Source organism: Argentina silus, assembly GCF_951799395.1.
Source record: "Argentina silus genome assembly, chromosome: 1".
NCBI classification, from domain to species: Eukaryota; Metazoa; Chordata; class Actinopteri; order Argentiniformes; family Argentinidae; genus Argentina; species Argentina silus.
The window spans coordinates 13,399,667-13,422,924 of NC_139655.1; the positions used below are offsets into that span (position 1 = coordinate 13,399,667).

Genomic DNA, 23,258 nt, shown 5'->3' on the forward strand with positions numbered 1-23,258 from the left:
TACCAGTGTCCTAGCCTTGCGACCTTCCCATGACCTGACAATGAACCAGCCCCTTCACTGCCAACAGGGAATATCCACTGCACACGAAGCCTAGAGTCCTGCTCAGTACTGTACATGCTCCTGAAACTGAGAGCTCCTCTCTGTTTCACCCTATTCTTTACAGTGCACTATTTCCAGCCATATGTAAGAAATGGGGTGTCATTTGAGATTGGATTATAGTCACTTTCCTCTGTGTGTATTACGAAAGCACAGATAGACTATAGAGTCATAGTGCTGTTATAGAATATAATAAGAGGTTTACAACTGAGCTATATGACTGTAATAGACTTTCAGTCAAGCTGAATCTCATTGTGACACATTGTAATAGCACATCCATGTTAAGCGTAACACTGCCCTGATAGAACCAATGGACGGAAGACACTGTTAAAGGACCCAATTAGAAAACCCTTGGAGAGCTGTGTGTATGTATTTGTGACGTGTATGTGTGTGCGTTTGTGTGTGCGCCCGTGTGCTTGTGTGTGTGTGTGTGTGTTTAGTGCTTAGTTGTGTGCAATCATTCATGCGGTGTCATGTTTTTTAAAAAGTATTACTTAGATTTTTCAAATCTGTTTGAAGTCCCTCGTTTGTTTTTCTGTTCTTCTTTGCTCCTCTCCCTAGCCCACTTTGTTAACGTAGAGTAGTGTGGAACTGTTGATGAGGGTGATGAGTCAGCTGAGAACTCACAATTGAGACTGTAATCAACAGGCATTTTGAGGATGATGGTGGTTATGATGATGAAGATGATGCTGCTGCTGATGATGATGGTTATGACGATGATGATGATGGTTATGACGATGATGATGATGGTTATGATGGTGATGATAGGTATGATGTTCCTAGAAAATGTTTTGAAAGGTTGGTTCTAGAAAATGTCTAGACAGGTTGGTAGATGATGAAGAGAGGAGTGAAGAGCAGAATGTAAATGAGATGATTAGGCTGAGATTCAAGTTTTCAGGAATGGGAGCCTATACCAAAAAATGGAAAAGGGTGGAGCCTAACAGTTTACCAAATAGGGGAAAATGGGAGGTTCTTTTATTGTTTGAGAGCGAGGCAGGGCTGTGTGAGTACATGCTTGTCCATTTTGTTTTTGTTTTATTCTTTTTTTCCTTTGATCATACTCATTTACTCCTTGTTTTTTAGTTTTTTTTACAATTTTGTTTTTCTCTGTGAAGTGTTAGTTTACTGTCCCAGTGTGCTAAGATAGTTCTTGTGTAACTTTTTTAGCGTTTAGCTCAGAAATGGGAGAATAATATAATTATTAACATAAAAGATAACCGAATACAATCAAATTTACATGTGTGGCTAATTTCTCTGTGTAATACAATGAACAACCTAAACAAAATAAACGTAAGTATTAATAAAAGGTAAGACAAATCTTGACTGCTGTTTTGTTTATAATGGAATTGCCGTGTCCTTTTTCTTTGTGTGGAACATAAGGGGTAAAAACAAAGAACTCTGTGTGTAAACTGAATGCATAATGTGTGCATACATATTGTGTGTGTGTGTGTGTGTGTGTGTGTGTGTGTGTGTGTTCGCGAGCACACTTGTGATTACAGTAATGACTAAGGTTCAGCTCAACCCTCTTCCGCCAACATCTCCATTCATCTTCACTGTTGGCATTGCTCACTACGTTGCTAATATACACACACACACACACAATTGTACAAAGAACAATGGGGGTCCTGACCAAGTAAGGGGAAACCTGACTCCTCTAACCTTAAACCCTGTTATTACCCTGTAATCTCACATGCAGTTCCATGTTGTGTCACACCAGGTTGCTACCTAGTCGGAAGAACCTAGGCTGTGTTCCGATTGTCTACAATCCTTCCTTTCTTTGTAACTTTTCCTCGACCTCAGTAGCCAAAGTCTATGAGGGAGGTCAAGGAAAAGTTACAAGGAATAGGAAAGAGGTAGCACTTTCTGGACAATCCAAACGCAGCCCGACTCTAAACCTATTATTCTCCATTCACTATTCACATCTCAAATAGCTGTCAACGCTGATAAGCATATCATGATCAGACATACCACAGGAGAGCCTGAGGGTGCCTTTAGCCATTTGACAGGGAGGATATCTGTATATACAAGTTACTGATATGGAATAAGGAATCTTATAAAGATTTGGAGATTTGTTTGGCCTGGCTGGTCTTGAAGAATTGAAGAGATAATAAAAGGTAAGATAGTTTAGTATTTTTTACAAGGTTACAACAAAAAATACATTTTTGACATTTGAAGGAGAGTTGCAGAACTTTGAAGGAGTATTGATACTAGCATCAGCTTTTACATTTTTGTAAAGAACTGAAGGAGAATTTCAAACACCAGAACAAAAGGGTACTGCTCGGTGGGAACTGATCTAGGGCGTCATCTTCACTGTGAAGGTAAGAAGCACAACATAGATCTGATTCAAAAGTATACAATCATAACTACAGCATATATGCTATAGAGTTACTATTAAAAATAGTAAGTGCATTCCGATTGTACTATAAATGAATTCATGACTGTAAATGAATTCATACTTTTAGTTTAAAGACATTGACACTGCTATATATAGGCAAGTTATCAATTTATCTGTGCACTATTTTGGAAATTAAATGCGCCTGTGTGATTTTGTGTCCTTAAATTTTTATCAACAATTCAACAATATGGGAAAGAAATAAGAGAGAATTTGTCTCTCATTCTGAAGACCTCATTGGACCATCCCACACACTTCACCACAAGACCCCTCTGAGGTATAGGCCAACCTTTTAGGCCTTCTACGATCACTACTTGATACATATCCTGTAGTTCTTTTGATATTTAGTATATAGAACATATATACTCATTGAATTGTGTTGTACCTTTTTGTACCATTACATGTGTATCCTGTGCATATAAACTTTGATTTAATTTGATCTTATATATCGACGTTATCTTGAAAGTTTGTACTGTACTGTATAACATGCGAATGAATATCACCATTATAAACTCTAAATAGATATTCCCCGTTTTCTGCAACTTTTCCAGATGGAGCGTTTGATAGTCATTTTCACTTGTCTTCTACTCTGCTGGGGAATGTCCATCTGCGAAGGGAAAAACAGAACCTCATCCACAACTACTACAACCACCACTGTTACCTTCACTCCTCTTCATACAACTACAATCACTGTTGCTGCTACAACCTCCACCCCTCCTAATACAACTACAGCTACCACTACTACTAGTACAACCACTCTTACCACCGGTCCTATTACAACTACAACCACCACCACCACTACAGACACTGCTACTACAACCTTCACCTCTCCCTCTACAACCCCCATCACCATTTCTACTACAAACTCAACAACAACAACAACAACAACAACAACAACAACAACAACAACCATACTGGGGGGAATAATTACATTAGCATTTACACCGCCGTCAGCCACTACAACGTCTGATGGTGTAGTCATCCCAGCTATTACAACCTGTTGTGCTGTAGCTACAACTGAACACTCAGCTACAACAACGTATGCAGTTACAACAACAACAACAACAACAACAACAACTTTATTTGCTACAACCGCACCTGCTACTACAACCAAATATGCAGCTATTTCTCCTGTTACAACCACCACTGCAACAACTACCGCCATAGACCATGATAGAACCACTCTGGCCTTAACTATATCCCAGAAGGATACAGTGGCCACAACCATTCCAGATGCTACAACCGACACTCCACCTACAACCACATTTGCTCCTACAACCACCCCAACTTTAGCAACCATCAGAGCCGTAACAACAGTCTCTCAGGTTCCTACACATCTTATGGCTAAAGCAACAAGAAAAGGAGGTCATGTTATACGCCCAAATAAGTTAAAGAGGTGCAGACAAAAAAAAAAAAAAACTACTCCAGTGATTACAACTATGTCTGTCAATGCCAAAACAATGTTACCACAACACATCAACACTGACACATCACCTACAACAATGTTTGGTTCTTCAACCACCCTACTTGAGAAAGCCACTCAGGTTGCTACAACAGTATCTGTAGCTATCGAAACAAGTGCAACAACCAACTCACCACCTACAACCACATTGGTCTCCACGAGCACCCCATTGGCAACAAACATCCCTGGAAATAAAATAACAAATGCTAAAACAAACTCACAAGAAACAACTCCGCTTGTGGCTACAAACATATCTGCAACAGCCACACCTGTCTCAACAGCCCCACCTGTCTCAACAGCCCCACCTGTCTCAACAGCCAACATCACTTCAATCACATCTACTGTAACTGACACTAACAACAACTCTACAGTATCAGGATACACTGTGCCAACCAGCTCTTCTCTTAAGTCTGTGGCGGACAATAGTGCTGTTGTGACAGTGACTTCAAGCTCCAATTCATTACCTGCACAACATAATAACCTGGGGCAGACCATACCCAACTCCTCCTTCAAATTGTACTTCAAACATACACTCATTGGTGAGGGATCTCAAAACTTACATTCATAGAATTAACCCTAAATTTGTTATGATACGCAAAATACAATCAATGTATACATACAGTAACTCTTTCTGTTTCTTATTTATTTCTGTGTGTGTGTGTGTGTGTGTGTGTGTGTGTGTGTGTGTGTGTGTGCGTGTGTGTGTGTGTTCACAGGTGTTTCAATGTGGGCCCTCTGGTCCTATTGGTGCTGCTGAGAATGAGGATGTGCAGTATAAAAACTTAGGACATCATGAACATCAAAGACTGATGATCAACATGGAAAAAAAGTCACATTTCTCGCACAAACCTTAATGAGACTGACTGACCTATTGCCAAAGTGTTGTGATATTCATTCCTTTTAAACTACAAATGTAATAACTTCTACAAAATACTTTGTATTTTCCAGCATTAGCTATTCATCTACAATATTTATACAATGGATAACATTTGGTATTGATGTGCACCCACATGTGTTTTACAGGGAAGTAAAGGTCCAACAACAATACATTTGTTTAAGTAAGTGAATCATCTATCCAACAGTCATCATAAGACAAAGTAATCAATGCTCACACCAGGGGCCATAGGCAGTCATAATGCCAGTAGGCTATTTTATTTTTTATTTATTTTATTAGCAGGAGAGAACTTGTACTGGGGGGGTAGCGGGTGTGAAGAGGTCCCTAGGGTTGGGGTTAGGGTTAGTATAGGGGGGGTAGTGAGGGAGAAGCGGTCTTTAAGAGGGACTGTTAAGATGTAGCCTGAAGACTTTAGCTTTGAAGTCTTTAACCTGCTCACTTAGCTTAGTTGCTTGCTTGATATAACTAGTGAAGCTTGTTTCGATTTCCCTGATCTGAGTCTGACTGATTGTGGAAGTGCCATAGATTTTGCCAAGGACATTTTTTAGGTCTAATAACACTGAATTCAATGTATTTACTCTACACACAACTCCATCACTCAACTCTTCCACTCTCTGAACCTCTGTTGCGCTAATTTGACCTGTTGTGCCAGCTGTGACCATTCCATGGTGGAGGGCATTTCTTGAATTATTTAAAAAATATTTGTCATTCTTTCCTGAGTTGGTGTAAACTTGGCCTGGAAACTTCTACAATTTAAAGCACAGATAGGCTTCATGGCATATATTTTACAAATAAGTGTTAACTATATACAACTTTGTACTATACGTTACCAGTATGTTGTCAACCTATGTGTGAGGGTATTGTAGGCCACATGAGGACATCCAATATGTCCTCTACATGGGAAATTGTTACACAGGTATTTGAAAGGTTATTCCACTAGTGGGGGAGACACTTTGCTCTCTGAAAGATTTCCAGGGCAGGAAGGATAATATTTATATTCACCTTGCTTGAAAAAACCCTGGCTAAATGTTACTTTTGCAGTTAAACACAGAGTTGTCTGTTTTTGCTCCTAATTAATTTCATGGATCTCCTTGGCATCCATGTAGATGAAGCTTACGTCTAAGATAAGAAAGAGACAAGATAACATCAGTTGTATTGAGAGGAAACTGAGATTCATACTGCATGAATGTACTGTACATCTATTGTACAAGGGATAGACATTTACAATTCTCAATCACTCATTTTCCTACTTTGAAAACAGCTGACATTTAAAAAGATACTAAAATGCTGTATTGTAGAGTTAGTAGTCTATAGTTGTCCACTAAGAAACAAAGTAACAAGTGAGGCCTGTCACACTAATTAGAACCCCCCCATCATAAGCTACTCACCACATTACTGTTAGGTCCAGTGGGGACAGTATAGTATATCCTGAGGTAAAACTGTAGGGAGAGTATAAGCCTTTCAGGGAGATAGATTATTGTGTGCCAAGGTATCAGGGATAATTGATCATCAGCCTCCCCTGATTCACACATACAAACACAAATTTAGCTTACTCTTTTTGGGAAATGTGAAAAATGTTTATGTCAAAACATTATATGTAAGGATTGTTTTAGTTATTTAGAAATAAAACCAATCTTTGTACTAAGACAATGGATTGTCAAATGTCACTGTGAATGTTATGTCCATCATACAGAGTGGAGATAAATGCAATGCAAGGAATCATAAAGAAGAAAGAAAAAGTTATAAAGAAAGAAATTGGATTCCTTTTTACAGTAATAAAACTACAGTAGGAGGTTGCACTTCTTGTGTTTAACTTGTTTTTCCCTAAATGTACATGTAAGAGGATAATCTATGCAACCATAACAGAGGATACATGTGCTTTATCAATCTGCTAATGTATGACCAATCACTAACTGGAATATGAGCGTCTTTGAAAGCTTTCGTCACTGATAATGCAACGAAAATAAGTGGGCCACTCATGGGTCTTTGGTGTACCCCAGGGTGTTATGGAAATGTAATGATAGGTGACCCTGAAGACTTCATCAAGCACAATCAGGGTTTCTTTGATAAAAAGACTCCCTGAGAGAACACAGTATCTAAGGTGAATATCACAGTCAGTCCCTGAGACTGAAGGCCCAGCAGTTCTCCCAGAACATCAAAGTGGGGGCCATTCGCCTGCTGCTGTCTCTGTCTAGCATGGACAGGACCCGGGTGATCTGTTGTCCTATGAAAACCTCCACAGGGATGAGATGATGTAACGGTACCATGAAGTAGACACGTTGCTCATCCACCTTTACATTCCCACCCATGTTTCCAGCCTTCTGTAGCTTCTCAACCGCCTCTTTTATGTTCACCCTAAACCATTCCAACACCTTGTTTTGTGGCTATAATGACATCTCCAGCCTGAAGACATTTGCCAATGATCTTGGAGTCGTCCAATTCCAAAAGTTTGCTTGCACTGACACTTAAGGCTTTCCAGTATCAGAGTTGGATCTTTCTTGAGATTTCTGACAGATCCTTTCGGAATTGTACCTGTGTCGTAAGGCATCTGAAGGATGATGAACTCATCAGCATCTTTCAAACACAATTTGATGGAAGGGGTAGATGGGTCCTGTTGTTTTCTCAGAGTCCAACCGCCTATATTGGTTTACTGTTTACCATATTAATGACAAGACCACATTAAGATGTTGCATAGAAGGCATTTCACTGCTTAGGTAGACCATCTGAAAACCCTTATCTAACATCAGTGAGTCAACCTCATCTACGATAGCACATTGAAACTGTCTTTGATTCCATACCTCCTTCCTCTGGAACTTGTGCTCCAACCAGTCTCCAGGAAAATCCTCAGCCGTGCCATACACCACTTGACACTTGTAACACTTCTTCAAGTCTGTATCAACAGATTTGTTTGTGTTGCAGTCAACTGTTACGTTGAGCAATTTGTAAAACTTACACCATTCAACCAAGTCTCTCAACTAGAACTGGGGAACTGGACAGGATGTCAACATTCTCTCCTCTCTGGGCTCGAAAATCTGCATACATGGCAACTATGCATGAAAGTGGGGTGAACTGCATGTAAACTGTATGCTAAAATATTTCAGCAATTGTCAGAAAACGTGTTCTTTATTTGAAGGAGAAGACAAACTACTTCTTACTTTTAGCTATTTATTTATATGTCAGAATTCTAGGCTTGTACAAGGACCACTTTTGGCGAAGAAAATCACAGTCAGCAAGCTGTTAATCTGTAACCAACCCTCCAAAAATGGATGCATTCAAACAGTCAAACAAAGTATTTACAGAATACAAAATGATTATGATTGGCTATTTGGTTGGGGAGGAACCATGGTTTAGACTTGGCATCCCTTGTTGTTCACGGGCTGGTCACACCATTGTCCCAGCTGCGGAGTCAGCACCCTGTAAGAGATAAGATACCTACTCTGGTATGTCCTCCCTAGCCTGGTACTATTCCACTATAGCTCTTTGTGTAAGCGTGTGTTGCAACATCTTTCTTGATGACCTGGCCCTTACCTCTTCATGTATTAATCCAAGTACCATGGAACTAATGCTTGATTCATCTCTCATTTATCAACAGGCCATCACATTAGTACATTTCAGATGATTAAAAAACATATTAATTCAATTGATTTGCATATGGAATATCAAATACAATTAGTAAATTTAATCACCCTAAATAAAGAACTGAATAGCTTTATTTACTCGTCTGCTATTGAGCATTATAATGCAACTGTTTTTATAAAAAATAATTTCTAACACAATTCAACTTCAATTCAACTTCATACCTTCCCCTCCCAAAATATAGTACGCTTACAAACCACAGCAAGGCACTACTATGAATGGGTAACCCAGCCTGAGTTGCCTCAAGGCCTTGAGCATACATTACAGTAAACAGCAGGCTTTTCACTGGTCATTGGAGCAGCATAGAAGTGTTAGGCCAAAGTTGATTAGAATTACAGCCTTAAATCAGTCACTCACAGTATTTTGTCATCAAGTAGTCCTACATGCTCAGCGATAATGTGCAGCTTGCTCCTTTCTACCACACTTTGAGTACAGTAGTTGAGATCACAAAGTTTAACAATATTTCAAATTGTTTGGCTTTTGACAGGCTCTGTCATCATAGCCCACGTTGCAAGATGAAATGCCACTCTTGAGGACATGACTGGTGACGATATTAGATATAGATAGATAGATAGATAGATAGATAGATAGATAGATAGATAGGGTATTTCTGTATACACAGAAAGCACTTATGATATTAAACACTATCCAAACTACCTTCACTTCTACAGTATGTCGAAACGCAACACCCCCCGCACGTCAGGACTGCTCGTCAGGACTGTACCGCCCGGTTCCCGCGGGCCCGGGCAACTGGTCGGATCGCATTTTAGCTAAGATGGAATCTGAATGGGAGGGCCAAAACATTGTAAACAACATGAAAGAGTGAACAGCAAAGGTTGACGCTGTCAATCATCCGTGAGTGCAGCTGCGATCTGCGGGGTAAAGTGCCCAAACAGTTTGAAATACAAGTTGGGTAACCAGCAGCGAGATCATATCGCCGTTTGTTAGAATAGTGTGACAGTATTAAGAAGTGAAGCATACACACATGGTAAGCTAATTTATCAACAAACACATTTCACCACGCCCGTCTTAATTAATGGCATGGAAATTATGGACACGTGCGTAAGATACGCAAGTGTCAAATTGTAATTTATCCGAAATACTCGTTAGAACTCGTTGTACTTTAATTTGGAGTGAGAAAAACGTAACATTTTTCGGAATTAGTTAAACTTTTCTGTGAATATTCTTCTCGTTTCCTGGGTTGATGATGTTTCTCTGTCAGGAGCAGGAGCAGAAGCAGAAGCAGGAGGAGGTGGAGGTGGAGGTGGAGGTGGAGGGGGCTCAGAGCAAAGCCGTGGAGGGGTTCCAGCCGGGGGAGAGACGACCGGTGAGTGGAGATTACGGGTGGGTGAGCAGAATGGAGAAAAATGCCCCTGTTCTTTTTCCGCCATGAAAAGGTTTGGGAATATTGAGAATGTTGCACTTTATTTTCAAAGCATGTTGTTGACTACAAAATATGTAAACAATTTACATGTATGAGCTATTACTCTTTAGCTAGTGATGTCAGGTACTTAATAGGTTAAGTACCTATGCAGTGTTGGCATACCTGTAGACCTATTGCATAGCCTCAAGAGGAAGTCACCCACCATCTTCTAGGCTACTACCTGGATTAATTTAGAGAGCATATTAGGTTGTCTGATGTGGCTTTATGCAGTGGCCTTCTCTAACTGATTGGAAATTAGCTTTACTTTATTTTAATTGGCTTTAGACAGAGGAGAAACACGTCTGTATATTTATCCACCATGCAGTATGATCAGTCAATTCATGTTTACACTTCATGTTTTTCAGAGTATTATAAAATTACAAGGGATGCTGAGGAGAGTCTCCCAAAGCCCCTTCCACAAACAGTACAAGGTAAACACAATTAATAAGCCCCCGTCCCCCCCCCACACACACACACATTCCTCTTTTCTCTTTATTCATCTCCCCCTTTCTTTCTCTCTTTCAGACTCTCCAGTCCACATCTGAATCCAGTGATTCCTCCATGAATGACTCCCATGCCAAGCAGGTTAGTCCTCAGTATAGGGCAACATTTCAATTACTTGCAACGTTGCTTTAAACCACTTTGGAGGCATCTGCTTGTATTTCAGGGTACCCAAAAGTAATGGGACAGATTTCTCAAATGTCCAAATAGCACTCATGTTTAGTATTTGGTGGACAATCCGTTGCATGCAATAACTCCCTGAAGTCTTCAACCCATTGACCCCACCAGACGCCGGGTGTCTTCTCTCGTGATGCTTTGCCAGGCCTGTACTGCTGCCATTTTCAGTTGTTTGTTTTGAGGTCTTTTTGCCTAAAATCTTATCATTAGGAAATCAAATGCATGTTGAATTGGATTTAAATCTGAAGATTGACTTGGCCAGTCCAAAATTTCGTCTTGCAATCAGTCTGGTCCATGATAATATTCATCTTATCTGTCCACAATACCTTTTTCCAGACCTCTGCAGGCTTTTTAGGTACTTTTTAGCAAACTGTAACCTGACCATCTTTTTTGAGGATAACTTGTGGTTTGCACTTGGAAGCGTAGTTTGGCTGGTGACTTATTCTGCGGATGGTAGTCTCTGACACATTCATGCCTATGTCCTGGAGAGTGTTCCTGATCTGTGGGACAGTTGTTTTTGTTTTTTTCTTAATTATGGTGAGCAATCTTCGGTCATCCACTGTGGAAGTTCTCCATGGCCTACCAACCCGCTTGCGATTGCTGAGCTCACCAGTGATTTTGTTTCTTTTTAATGACATTCCAAACTTTATTTTAGCAGGTTTTGGCTATGTTTCAGATTTTTCATCCTAATAATGGCTTCCTTGACTTTCATTGACACCTCTTTGGTCCTCATGTTGACAGACACCAATAGGAAACTCCAAAGGCAAATCTAAAGCCCAGAATAAATATGAGACATTGACAGCTCTCTTGTGCCTGCACAAGTGATGTGGCACATCAATCAAGCAATGTGGCACATCAATCAAGCAATGTGGCACATCAATCAAGCAATGTGGCACATCAATCAAGCCAAAAGGAGGACTTTGCATAAAAAGTGTTGTAAAAAAGTAGGAGAAAACATTTTGAATATTGGGCGAGTTTGGGTAAGCCGTTCGTCATTTGAAAGCATTTTCCTCTGTTTTGTTAATATTGAACGTGATCCTGTTGTAGAGTGATCATGTGAATGATTTCTTCAGATCTGATTGGATCATGTTTGAGAAGTGAATATGCTGGTGTGTGACTGCGTAAAGGGACACTTCACCGATCTCCATCTTGATTTATGTGAGCCTGCTCTCAGTCACCTGTTGTCAATCAATCAACACGTTTAATCTCTCTCTCTTTCTTTCTTTCTCTCTTTCTTTCTCTCACTTTCACATCCTCCTAGAATGATATGATGGATGGGAGTCCATGGAATCCATTCTACTCGTCCCCTCAGGTAAAGCTTGCTGGACACAGGTGTTTGTGTGGTAAGAATCTAATGCATGACCAAGTTGAACCGTTCAACTCCTCCTTGTCTCTTTCTCACCCTTCTTTCACAGAATGGAGGCATCAATGGAGGCTTTTCTAAAGTGAATCCATTCTGTGCTCACTTCAAAGTAAGTAGTATTGCCATAGAATTTCTATTATACTATATGATTTTTATGGTTGTAGGAAAATCATCAAATGCTATATTATTGATTATTGTTATAGCTGATTATTGTGATGTGTTTTTATTCTACTATGTGATAAATTCTGATAATGGTCCTTTGATCCACAGGACTCCAGCATTATGACTGTTGATGAAAACGACAACAAGAGTCAGAATTCTGGGGCTCATGAAGATTTACATGACCAAAGTCTGGCTGCCATCTTTGCTCCTCCGCCTGAGTTTCAGAGCACGCCACTGGACCTCAAGCCTGACAGCCAGACTGGCGCCAACCTCCAAACCACACCGTCTGAACAGCAAACGGACATTTCCAAAATGTCCTTCAAACAGACACCAAATCTTTTCAAAATTGCATCCCTCTCTCAAAAAGTACCTCCATCTGACACTCCGGATGCCCCGAGGACCACTCCCTTTCAGCCACAGGACCTCTTCGAAACCCCACCTTCAAAGACAACAGACATATTCCAAACACCTCCCACTAAAGGAGATGACCTATTCCGAGCCCCTTCTACTAAAGGAGATGACCTATTCAAAGCCCCTCTCACAAAGAGAGAGGACCTATTCCAAGCCCTTCCTACTAAAGGAGATTACCTATTTCAAGCTTCATCCACTAAGGGAGAAGATCTCTTCCAAGCCTCGACCTCCAATACAAACCTCTTCCCACCCACTTTCTCTAAGGGACAGGACCTGTTTCAAGCTCCTCCCTTTGAGTCTGAAGACCTTTTCCAAACTCCCTCCAACGTTACCACAGACATCTTTCAAAGCTTCCCCCCCAAGGGACAAGACACTTTCCAGTCCTCACCCGCTAACAAGAGCTATGACATATTTCAGACCTCCTCTCCAAGCATATCTGACATCTTCCCGTCTTCATCGTTTGAGAGGACTCCTGACCTCTTCAAGCACAAGCCTTTAAACCCACAGCAATCCGTCCATCAGACCCGGTCAGATAAACAATATGATATTATCCTGACTACCCCTCATGGAAGCAAACATAATTTCCTTCCGTCCACCCCCTCCAGCCTGAAACATGGTACGCCCCAGGCCAGAGCCATGTCCCCTACACCTAAACCCTCTGGATTGACACAGGTAATTCACAAGCCTCTATCCTCTGAAGAAGCTCCTCTAAAACTGTAGATGATATCACTTGAGTACTATGTGACCAACCTCTCTCTAATTGTCAATGTTGACATGTCTCAGGTGAAAAGCTCCAGCAGTCCTCCCAGACCAGCACCTCGGACTAAACCACCCATGCTTCCAAATCATGTATGAATGCGAAACCCAATGTCAGATTAGATACAGGTTTCATCTCTGTCTCTACCTATTGTGAAATATGTCATATTTGTTATGTCTGTCAGTCTATTCAGTTTCTGTAATATAATGTCTGTCAGATATTCAGTTTCTGTTGCGTTTCTGTAGCCTGAGCGGAGGACTCCTAAACCAGCTCCTTGCACCAAGCACCCTGCTCAGGTAAGTCTACTATATATGCCAGTCAGTACAGGTCATATAAAAAACATTCACCTCAATGATTCACCTCACACTAACCTTACACCCATTAGTATGTTTAGTAATGCATAGGGGCGGCAGGTAGCCTAGGTAGCCAGCAATCGGTAGGTCGTTGGTTCAATCCCCACCCCAGGAGGGAGCCGGATGCTAGCTGGTGACCGGACGGTTGCTGGCTTCATATCTAAGGTGCCCTTGAGCATGGCATTAACTCCTAACTGCTCCAGGGGTGCCCAAGATGGCTGACCCTGTGCCAGAGCCCAGAGCTCTGTTCTCCCTGGGGGGGGGTGTGCATGTGTTGTCTCATAGGGTGGGTGTGCAGTGCATGTGTGTGTCGTCTCGGGCTGTGTATAAAAATGACCACATCCCAACAACTGATTCAAATTGATTGCATGGCTAATAAAACAGTGTTTGTTGTTTTGTATTTCTCCTCTCAACATTGACTCATTATAATTCACTGTACAGAGATTGAAGTGTAGACAGGTGTAGGTATGGGTGTAGATTTCCTTGTTGATTTAAGCAATGTTGTATGCAGTGCTCTCTTCATGTTGAAGTGTAGATTTGGTGATGAATTGTTGTTTTACAGGACCATAAATCAGAAGAGGTTGAAGACTACTGTGCCTTTGAGAACGTTCTGCTTATTGGCCAGGTCAGTAACTGAGTGTAAAAGGCTGTGCTTTGTGAGACACTGCTTTTCACTGTACTGTACTGTGTGTGTGTGTGTGTGTGTGTGTGTGTGTGTGTGTGTGTATGCCTTCATGCGACTATTGTATAAACAAAAACATGGAATCTTCTGTTGATTGATCACAATTGGTCAGCAGTATTTGTGGTACAGATAAATCACCAAGCTGTAATACTGTGCTCATGTACTGTAGTGTACAACAAATAGAATATAATTTAGATGAGGTGATAAGAAAGTGATCTGAAGAGGTAACAGTGTCCCAACAATGTTTGACTGTTTTAAATGCTGTTTGTGGTGAACTGTATTTTGTATGAACTCTTCCTGAACAGGAGAGGTGTGTGGAGGATTGGCCTGAGGACAGTCCTGAGATTCATCCTGACTGGAAACCTGTAAGAACATGTGTTTGTCTGCATTATGTTCCTTGTTTGCGGTTCTCATGTGCAAAGTGCCATTCTCCTCCACTGACTGTACTACTCTCCTGTATTCTCTATTGTCTATTAATGGGCATTGGCTGAGCCATAGTATTACACTAGAATGTTTTATTTATGAATTGTCTTTCCCCTTGTTAGTCTGGCACGCTGAGGCTTCGGAGGGAGTCCTTTAAGGTAAAGTCATCATGATGAAGCACAGCTACACTGTATGTTTTAGTCTGAATTAGTTCTATAGTGGAACTAATAGGTTCTCTCTCTCTCTCTCTCTCTCTCTCTCTCTCTCTCTCTCTCAGGTGGACAGGGTCGCTGATGGTGGAAGTGGCGAAGAGGAGCTGGAGGATAATGGCTCTGGGAAACATAGAAAACCTGTACGTCTTCCCTTCTCTTTATGAAGACAATTCTCATTCTATAAATCTTTCTTTCTGATGTGTTTCTTTATCTACTTTCATATTTTTTTTAAACATATTTCAGAAAAAGGGGAGGATGTTCAAGTTTATTTCCAGAAGAGGATCAAAGGTAAATCAAAACACTGAGAATTCTGTTGAAACTGTATTGTATTCACATTCTATTGGATGTGTTTACAAGCAGTGCTTGAACTGTAGGATAAATTTGCTGATGACTTGAAGGATGGTGACAGTGGCACACTGCGGCGAGGGTCTAAGGTAAACTGCCAAATGAGTTTTTTTAAAACACCTGATGAAGTCAGTTGATGTTGTGTATGTTTTCAAATGTCTCTACTCCTGTTTCGTCTAGGAGAAATTCCATGAATCAAAGGATGCAAGAAGTAACTCTCTCAGAAGAAAGTCGAAGGTGAGTTTGTTGTGTTTTTGGGGTCAATGTTTGACAGATAAGTCAGAATGATATACCAGTATAAACACACATGTACATACATTTGGTCATAGTGTCTTTGTGCTGATATATTATTGATGTTAATGTATTCTCCAGGAAGGCTTTCTGGATGATGATTACCCTCAGAAAGGAGCAGATCTTTTTTCTGCAGTAGAGAATGAAGATCAGGAACAGAATGAAATTGAGAACGGAAAACCAAAGAGACCATTTAAATTCAAAATGTCACTTGTGCATCACAGAGGATCTAAGGTGAGAGAGGGAGAGAGAGTGAATGGACGCACATACGCACGCGTCAGTGGTTAGTGATTATGATACAATGACCTATTATGATACAATGATGTGTGCTCTTGTCTATCCCCAGGAGAAGTTATCATCTGAAAGTCTTGAAAAAGCTTCAGACCTCCATTCACCCAGACATAAATCTAAGGTGTGTTTGCATATTTGTGTTTTCAGTCTGTAATGGGTCTTTGTGTCTGTTTATAGGTGTGTCTATGTGAAAACAAGTCTAAAAAAAGAGAGCGGTCTATTGTTGGACATTATCGGTGTAGCTGAATTCATCTCTCTGCTTAGTCGGTGTAGATTATGTAGTGTCTATCTATGTGTATCAGGGAGGCTGGTGGAGGTAGAACTCAGAGGATGGGCTCATTGTAATGCATGTAATGATGAATGGTATCAAACGCATGTTACCATTGTTCATTTCATTCCATGTATTACAATGAGCCCGTCCTCTGGTTTCTACCTCCACCAGCCTCCCCTGGTGTGTATAAATACAGGTCTAGAGAGAGTGAGGTCTGTTGGTGGACAGAATCAGTGTTGATGTGTTCCTGTGGTGGTGTCTCTCCAGGAGGGCTTTCTAGATGATGACTTTCCTCAGAAGGGGGCAGATCTCTTCTCTGCAGGAATGGTTGAAGATGATGAACAGGATGGAATGGAGGACTGCAAACCGGTATGTTTATTTCCCCCTGTTTTACTCCTTTATTTCCTTCTCTTAAGCCAGTGATGATCTAGATTCTCATTTCTCAACAGAAGAAACCCCTCAAACACCGGGTCTCTCAGATATTACATAGAGCATCTAAGGTAGGCCTAATATTGGACATAGGAGTGTCAGATAAATATAAAATCTATATTTGCAGTATTAAACACTGATTTAGGGGATAAAGACCATTCATTTTAAAGTGACATAAAGGTTAACATGATAGTGTAGAATCGTTACTGAAGTCTGTCATTGCAACTGCAATTCTTTGTATAACCGTTGTATCTACATTGTTGCTTTTACTCAGGATAAATTTACAGATGAACTGAAAAATGTGAATGGACACACACCTCAAGGGTTAAAGGTACTTTTCACTGTATCTCATTTGTACTACTGTTCTGTATGTCCATATGTTCAGTCTGATACAGATGTGAAGGCTTTTTAAAACACATAGTTTTTTAACCAATAAATAGATGTTTTTGATGTGTACAGTTGCCATTGCCTTCCAAGAGTAGCTGAATTAATCTCTCTATTTAGTGGTCCTCTGTGGCTCAGTTGGTAGAGCATGGCGCTAACAACGCTTAGGTTGTGGGTTTGATTTCTGCTGGGACCATATATACTGAAATGTATGCACTCACTGCCATGTAAGTCGCTTTGGATAAAAGTGTCAGCTAAATGGCATATATTGTAGTCTAATACAGTACATGCTAACTGTCATAATATCCTAGGACGACTGCAGTCATGAAGAAGTGACCGGTCCAAATGGCCACACGGCGCGCCGATCAGAGGTACAGCCTTCTGTTTCTAGAATGTGTTGGGTGTTTTAGAGGTAATGTGTTGGGTGTTTTAGAGGTAATGTGTTGGGTGTTTTAGAGGTAATGTGTGGTATCTTTTCTTTAGTTTCTGTAAGACCATTGTGTTTGTCACTTAGAAACTAAAAAAGATTTTATTGTGAATGTTGTGTTCGATTGTTCAAATGCAGATTGCTGTGTAATGGCATATTTGTTATTTCTTGATGTACAGGACACAAGTTTGAATGAAAACCCTGAGAAGGAAGATAAGGAGGATGAGCATGATTGCACGGGTGACCATGGATTTGTAAGTGTTTTGTGTTTATAGGTTTAGTCTTTCAAAAGAATGTGGCACCACTCTGTCATTTTCACTTGTTCTTCCTTTTCTCTGAACAGAAAAGAACAACGAGGGTCAAGATTAAGTTTGTGCCTCAAAGAGGATATGCAATCACTTTAAAAAAAGTAAGAGGGGCAAATTGTATTTCATTCTGTAATTTCATGTCTTTTGTGGAGAATGAGACTGACTGTTGTCTTGTAGGGTTCCCAAGATGAACCTATGGGTGCTCACGGGTATACACCTTGCAGAGGCTCCAAGGTATATATTTCTGTATGATCTATTCTACATTATCTATGTTTGTTTGTTTGTTTGTTTGTTTGTTTGTTTGTGGACACTTCTGCATGTATGTCTTCATGATAGTAATACTGTGTACCTTAGGATAAACCTCAAGATGAACTGAAAGGTGCTCATGGTTATACACCTCGTAAGCAGTCCAAGGTAATGTGAGTTTGTATGCTTGTACTATATGTAAAGCACTCTGTATATTATTGTTTTAACACTTGCTTATTGTTTCTCAGGATGACCTTTTTGATTATATGGAAGAGGCAAAGAGCTACACACCTCACCCACACACCAAGGGACTGTTTAGCCTACTGTACTGCACGATAAAAATCTGCAGTATCTGAAGTTCATGGTTGATTTGAATGTGTTTCTTCAGGGCTATTTAGATGATGACATTCCTCAGAAGGGACCAGATTTTTTCTCTGCAGGAGAGGTTGAAGATGATGAACAGAACGGGATGGAAGACTGCAAACCGGTATTCCTCTCTTCTTTTTACATCTCTCTCTCTGCCCCCTTCCCTGTCTGTATTTCATTCAACCTAATAACATGCCAAACTTACCTCCTCCTCAACAGAAGAAACCATTGAAATTACCACATTTGAATCATCAAAGATCTAAGGTAATTTGTTGTCAGTTTTTGTGTGGTTGTGCAGTTTGTTTGTGTTTTTTTGCAAAACCCAAAATGTGGAAGCGATTGTGTGTTAGTGTGTTATCTTTTATTATTGTGTGTTAGTGTGTTATCTTTTATTATTGTGTGTTAGTGTGTTATCTTTTATCCTTGCAGAGTCCTGAGGAGAGGGCACCTGCAGGCGCACGGCCCTACTCACCACCAACACCATCTGAGGTTTGAGCTCTTATGACTGTGTGACCATGTATTTGTGCTGTATTTACACTGTGTAATCTCTAATACATTTATTGGGTACAAAGAACAAATATGGTGACACCATCTATCTGTAAACTGGGTATTTTGGTAATTGAGTTTTCTATTTCTCTTGTCTGATCCCCAGAAGGGGGCAGACCTATTCTGTGCTGGGGATATTGAAGATGAAGACCAGAATGAGAGAGAGGATTGCAAACCGGTATTTCTCTCCTATTTTTCTCCTGTAGATTATCACCTTCTCTCCATCAACTTTTATAACCATCTGATACATCTGAATACTGATATGAATATCCCTATTTCCTCAACAGAAGAAACTATCGAAATTCAAGGCCCCACTTGTGAACCGACAGAAATCCAAGACAACACAGGAAACAGTCCTATATGAAAGTATGCAGATTGGTTCGGACCGCTACACACCTCAACGAGAATCTAATGTGAGTGCATCTTTTGAAGTTCATATTTTGAGGTTAAGTGTGTGTGTGTGTGTGCGCGTGTACGTGTACGTGTGTGCATGCATAAATATAGTATACATTTTCTTTGTGAAAGAGTATCATGTGGAATCCACTGGTGGCGCACCAGCATTTACATGTAAACAAAATACATAAACAACAAACATAAACAGCTTACTGTACAGCACATAATCAATTTACTCATACAGAGCTGTGTGTGTTGACATGTTCCTGTGGTGTGTTTCTCCAGGGGGGGTTCCTAGAGGATGACCATCATCAGAAAAGGGCAGATCTCTTCTCTCCAGGAGACTATGAAGATGATGAACAGAATGAAATGGAGGAGTGCAAAGCGGTATATCTCTCCTTTAATATCCCTCTTTTCACTGTGCTTTTCTCAGTCACCTCAACCAGTGTTAATCTAAGTCTCTCTCACCTCAACAGAAAAAGCCATCCAAATTTAAATCCCATCTGAAGCGTCACAGAGAAATTAAGGTGTGTGTGTGTGCATGCGCACCCACGCTTGTGTATAATCTTTAGCATAATTAGTTCGAGAAACTAGCAAAATATGACGCAATAACATATATTTTCTGAAGTTTGTTAGTTTCTGTTTCTCTTCCTCCCAGAGTAAAGAAATGACTGAGTATCCACCAGGAGCCACGTCTAGTGACTACTACATGTCCGAGGCAGCAGAGGTACTCATGGTTTACACCCAGCAGCCTAATACACACACACTCAATACACCAGGAGTAATACACATATCATAAACTACTCAAATGACCGACACACTACCTGCCAAGAGCAGTAGATAAACTCATCAAATGACTAACACTACCTGCCTCACCCAACATGCCAAACATATGTGGTGACTCACTTAGGGATGGGGGTTTGGACCAACCGGATTGGAATGAACTCCAGTATTCCAGTCTATTTTTGTGGTCATTGTTAACGAGGGTTGAGAAGAACAATTAAACAAATACCAGTTTTTGTTGTTTCTATTTGTAACTGTGGGTATGGGACTGGCTTTGTTATGTGTCATCTATCAAACATTCCACTGTGGTGAGGGCATTTAAGTTGTTCCCATACAAGATACATTCTATAGACATGTGACAGGACCAGTTCTGCTACTGATGTTAGGCAGCCATAGAGAGAGAGAGAGAGAGAGAGAGAGAGAGAGAGAGAGAGGGAGAGAATTGCATCGCATCCTGGGCCCAGTATTTCTAGAATGAAGATCAGAATGACCCAGATTCTTTTTAGCGATCCAGGGTCAGATCTATACGATACCATTAAGTAATATAGGGGAAATCAGCCAGGTCGATCTGATCCTGGATAGCAAAGATCATGGTTGTTATGACAGGAGATGAAGATGATCCCTAAGTTAAGTATAGTAAGGTATGCACAACAAAATGATGCAACTTATTCAAAAATATCTCACTCCTCTCCACCTCCACCCCTCCCTTACCTATAATCTCTCTCTCTCTTTCTCTCTCTCTCCCCCTCCCTTTGTCTCCCCCTCCCTCTCTCTCGCTCTCCCTCCCCTCCACTCTTTCTCAGGCGGAGTGGTCGTCTGCTCAGATGGATGAGCGACTTGCAGGTGTTTTGGAGGGGGAGGAGAAAGAGGAGGGGGTCAGTCTCTTTGATGTCACAATGTCTCACACCATAGCACAATATCCTGCACCATTCTGGCCTGTTTGTACTGGTGATCATTGTTGAAAGAATTGTGTCATTATAAATAAACATGTCCAAGAATGAAGGTTGTCCTCTCGTCTCACAGGACACTGACAGTCTGATGGAGTGGTGGAACACAGTGGAACGTGAGTCAGATGAGTCAGCACGCACACACACACACACACACACACACACACACACACACAGAGTGCATGTATTTATAATCTGATTATTGTCTTGTCTCTCAGAATGGGATGAGCTACCCTCAGATGATGAAGACAAGACCATAAAAAAAGACGAGACTAGGTAATATCATTGATAATAATGCTATATCCTGCTATATCCACTCTTAAATCAAATTAAGTATTTTCTCTCCTTCTCTTTCCTCGTCTCACTTTCCATATTTTGCTCCCTTTCTCCCTCCTTCAACCTCTCCCTCCCTCCATCTCCTTTCTCCCTCCTTCAACCTCTCCCTCCCTCCATCTCCTTTCTCCCTCCTTCAACCTCTCCCTCCCTCCATCTCCTTTCTCCCTCCTTCAACCTCTCCCTCCCTCCATCTCCTTTCCCTCCTTTAACCTCTTCCTCTCTTTCTCCCCCTCCCTCTCTCAGGTCGTTCACCCAGCTGGCTGAGAAGGTGCACCTGGGCCTGCGTGTCTTCAACAAGATGTTCACGGAGCGGGCCGAGGTGCTGTGGCAGCACGTCATCACCCTCCTCGCCATCGCAGACGACATCAGCAGCTTCCACAAGAAGGCCAAGATCGCCAACATCACCGGCGGCACAACCACAGCCGTCGGGGGCGTGGCAGCCATTGCTGGCATTGCCCTGGCACCCTTCACCTTCGGCGCCTCGCTCATCATCACTGCTGTGGGTGTCGGCGTGGCGGCGGCCGGCGGAATCACCTCGGCCTCAGCGGCCATCTCGGACAACGTCAACAACATGCATGACTGTAAGAAGATGGAGGTGGTGCTGGAGCACTATGAGGCTCTATTGGAGGACGTGGCAAAGGTCCTGAGGTTTGTCCTCCAGGGCCTGTGGAGGCTGAGGGGACATCCTTTCCTCCGGGCCGGGACACAGCACTACTCTGGGGACTGGGAGGTGAGGAGGGCTGTGCAGATGGTCAGCCTGGTGGACAGGCCTGCAGGCCGGGCTGGGGAGGTGACGGAGGGGGCCGTGATGGCGCTCAGAGGCCTCTTCAAGGGCATGGATAACTACTTTGCCAAGGACTCCCGCGAGCTGAAGAAGGGGTGTAAGAAGGAGGTGGTGGCTAAAATCAGGCAGGTGGCTCAGATGCTGCATGAAGGGCTAGTGGAGCTCAATGCTATAAGAGAGGAGCTGCAGGATGCTAACGGAAACATATGAACGACAACTCCCTCAATGCCACATGCATGAGATGTGTAATGTGGTATGCTATCCCCCTCTTCTGGACAAACTGGGGAATGGTTTCTGAAGTCATAGTGATGCCTATGCAGACACAAACCTGTAAGGACATTCCAAAGTCAAAGTTGATTGTGTATTGTTCCCCTTCATAATAAGATGGAAAAAAGGAACTTGGCAACTAGTCAAGGACAAGGCAAGACAAAGTTGTAAGCTGTCAGACACTATTTCATTCTGACCAAAGATGTATGTATAGAGCAAGTAGGGGCCTATCGCTTTTACATTTACAAAGGCATACTGTGATGATACTATGTGGTGAAGTATGGTTTTGATCACAAGTATATGCTTTTACTGATTATATACAAGTATATGTTTACAGCCTTGTGCACATTCTTGCACATTCCTTAGTGGTTTAGTCTTTGTTGGCTAAAGTCACCTGACAAGACTCATGACTCATTAAATACGTTTTTTTCACTCTCACCATTTTGAAACAAGCTGTGTGTGTGTGTGTGTGTGTGTGTGTGTGTGTGTGTGTGTGTGTGTGTGTGTGTGTGTGTGTGTGTGTGTGTGTGTGTGTGTGTGTGTGTGTACACGCATGTGCTAGATCCACCTGATCTTTTTTGTTTATATTTTATTTATTTGCCAGTCTTTTGAATCAATATGTCCTGCTTGCAGAATGTTTTAATGTTTATAAATATAAATCTATTTGATTTGTGCAGTAGTGTTACGTGTAGGCCTACAACAATAATATGTATTGTGATTAAAGATTGATATCATTTTGAAAGGATGGTGTGAAAACTATTATTCACTATTAGAGAGAGAGAGAGAGAGATCACGTGCGCTAACCGCGCCCAGTTCCAGGTGCTTTTAGTGAAGCAGCGAAAAGGATGTTTCATGACTCCAACTCTACTCAACTCCTGTAGTGTGGGTCTCGAGAGTGT

General features: G+C 41.4%; 2 protein-coding genes across 4 annotated transcripts in view; both read left to right on the forward strand.

The window, feature by feature from the left end:
* Window positions 1-1,405, forward strand: part of ndrg2 (NDRG family member 2) — a 22,028-nt gene extending 20,623 nt beyond the window's left edge. For 2 of the 3 annotated variants that reach the window (XR_014554362.1, XR_014554363.1), the window contains one exon: window positions 745-1,405. The gene's annotated coding sequence lies outside the window, so the exon portion shown is untranslated. The other variant, XM_083675435.1, reaches the window with a different exon arrangement.
* A 7,748-nt stretch (window positions 1,406-9,153) lies between these two features.
* On the forward strand, window positions 9,154-23,048 carry LOC310804736 (uncharacterized protein; the record flags this gene model as incomplete). The annotated part of the gene is made up of 37 exons (XM_083670054.1): window positions 9,154-9,234; window positions 9,704-9,808; window positions 10,270-10,335; window positions 10,430-10,489; window positions 11,844-11,894; window positions 11,998-12,054; window positions 12,216-13,190; window positions 13,302-13,367; window positions 13,521-13,571; window positions 14,191-14,253; window positions 14,616-14,675; window positions 14,856-14,891; window positions 15,011-15,085; window positions 15,189-15,233; window positions 15,471-15,527; window positions 15,663-15,815; window positions 15,928-15,993; window positions 16,411-16,512; window positions 16,593-16,643; window positions 16,847-16,903; window positions 17,268-17,327; window positions 17,563-17,637; window positions 17,727-17,792; window positions 17,869-17,925; window positions 18,046-18,105; window positions 18,326-18,424; window positions 18,523-18,567; window positions 18,733-18,792; window positions 18,956-19,027; window positions 19,137-19,262; window positions 19,528-19,629; window positions 19,719-19,769; window positions 19,901-19,969; window positions 20,829-20,900; window positions 21,049-21,088; window positions 21,191-21,248; window positions 21,552-23,048. The coding sequence occupies 37 exons, from the start codon at window positions 9,154-9,156 to the stop codon at window positions 22,300-22,302; spliced, it is 4,140 nt and encodes a 1,379-aa protein (XP_083526180.1). The 3' UTR covers window positions 22,303-23,048.
* Window positions 23,049-23,258: the final 210 nt, after the last annotated feature.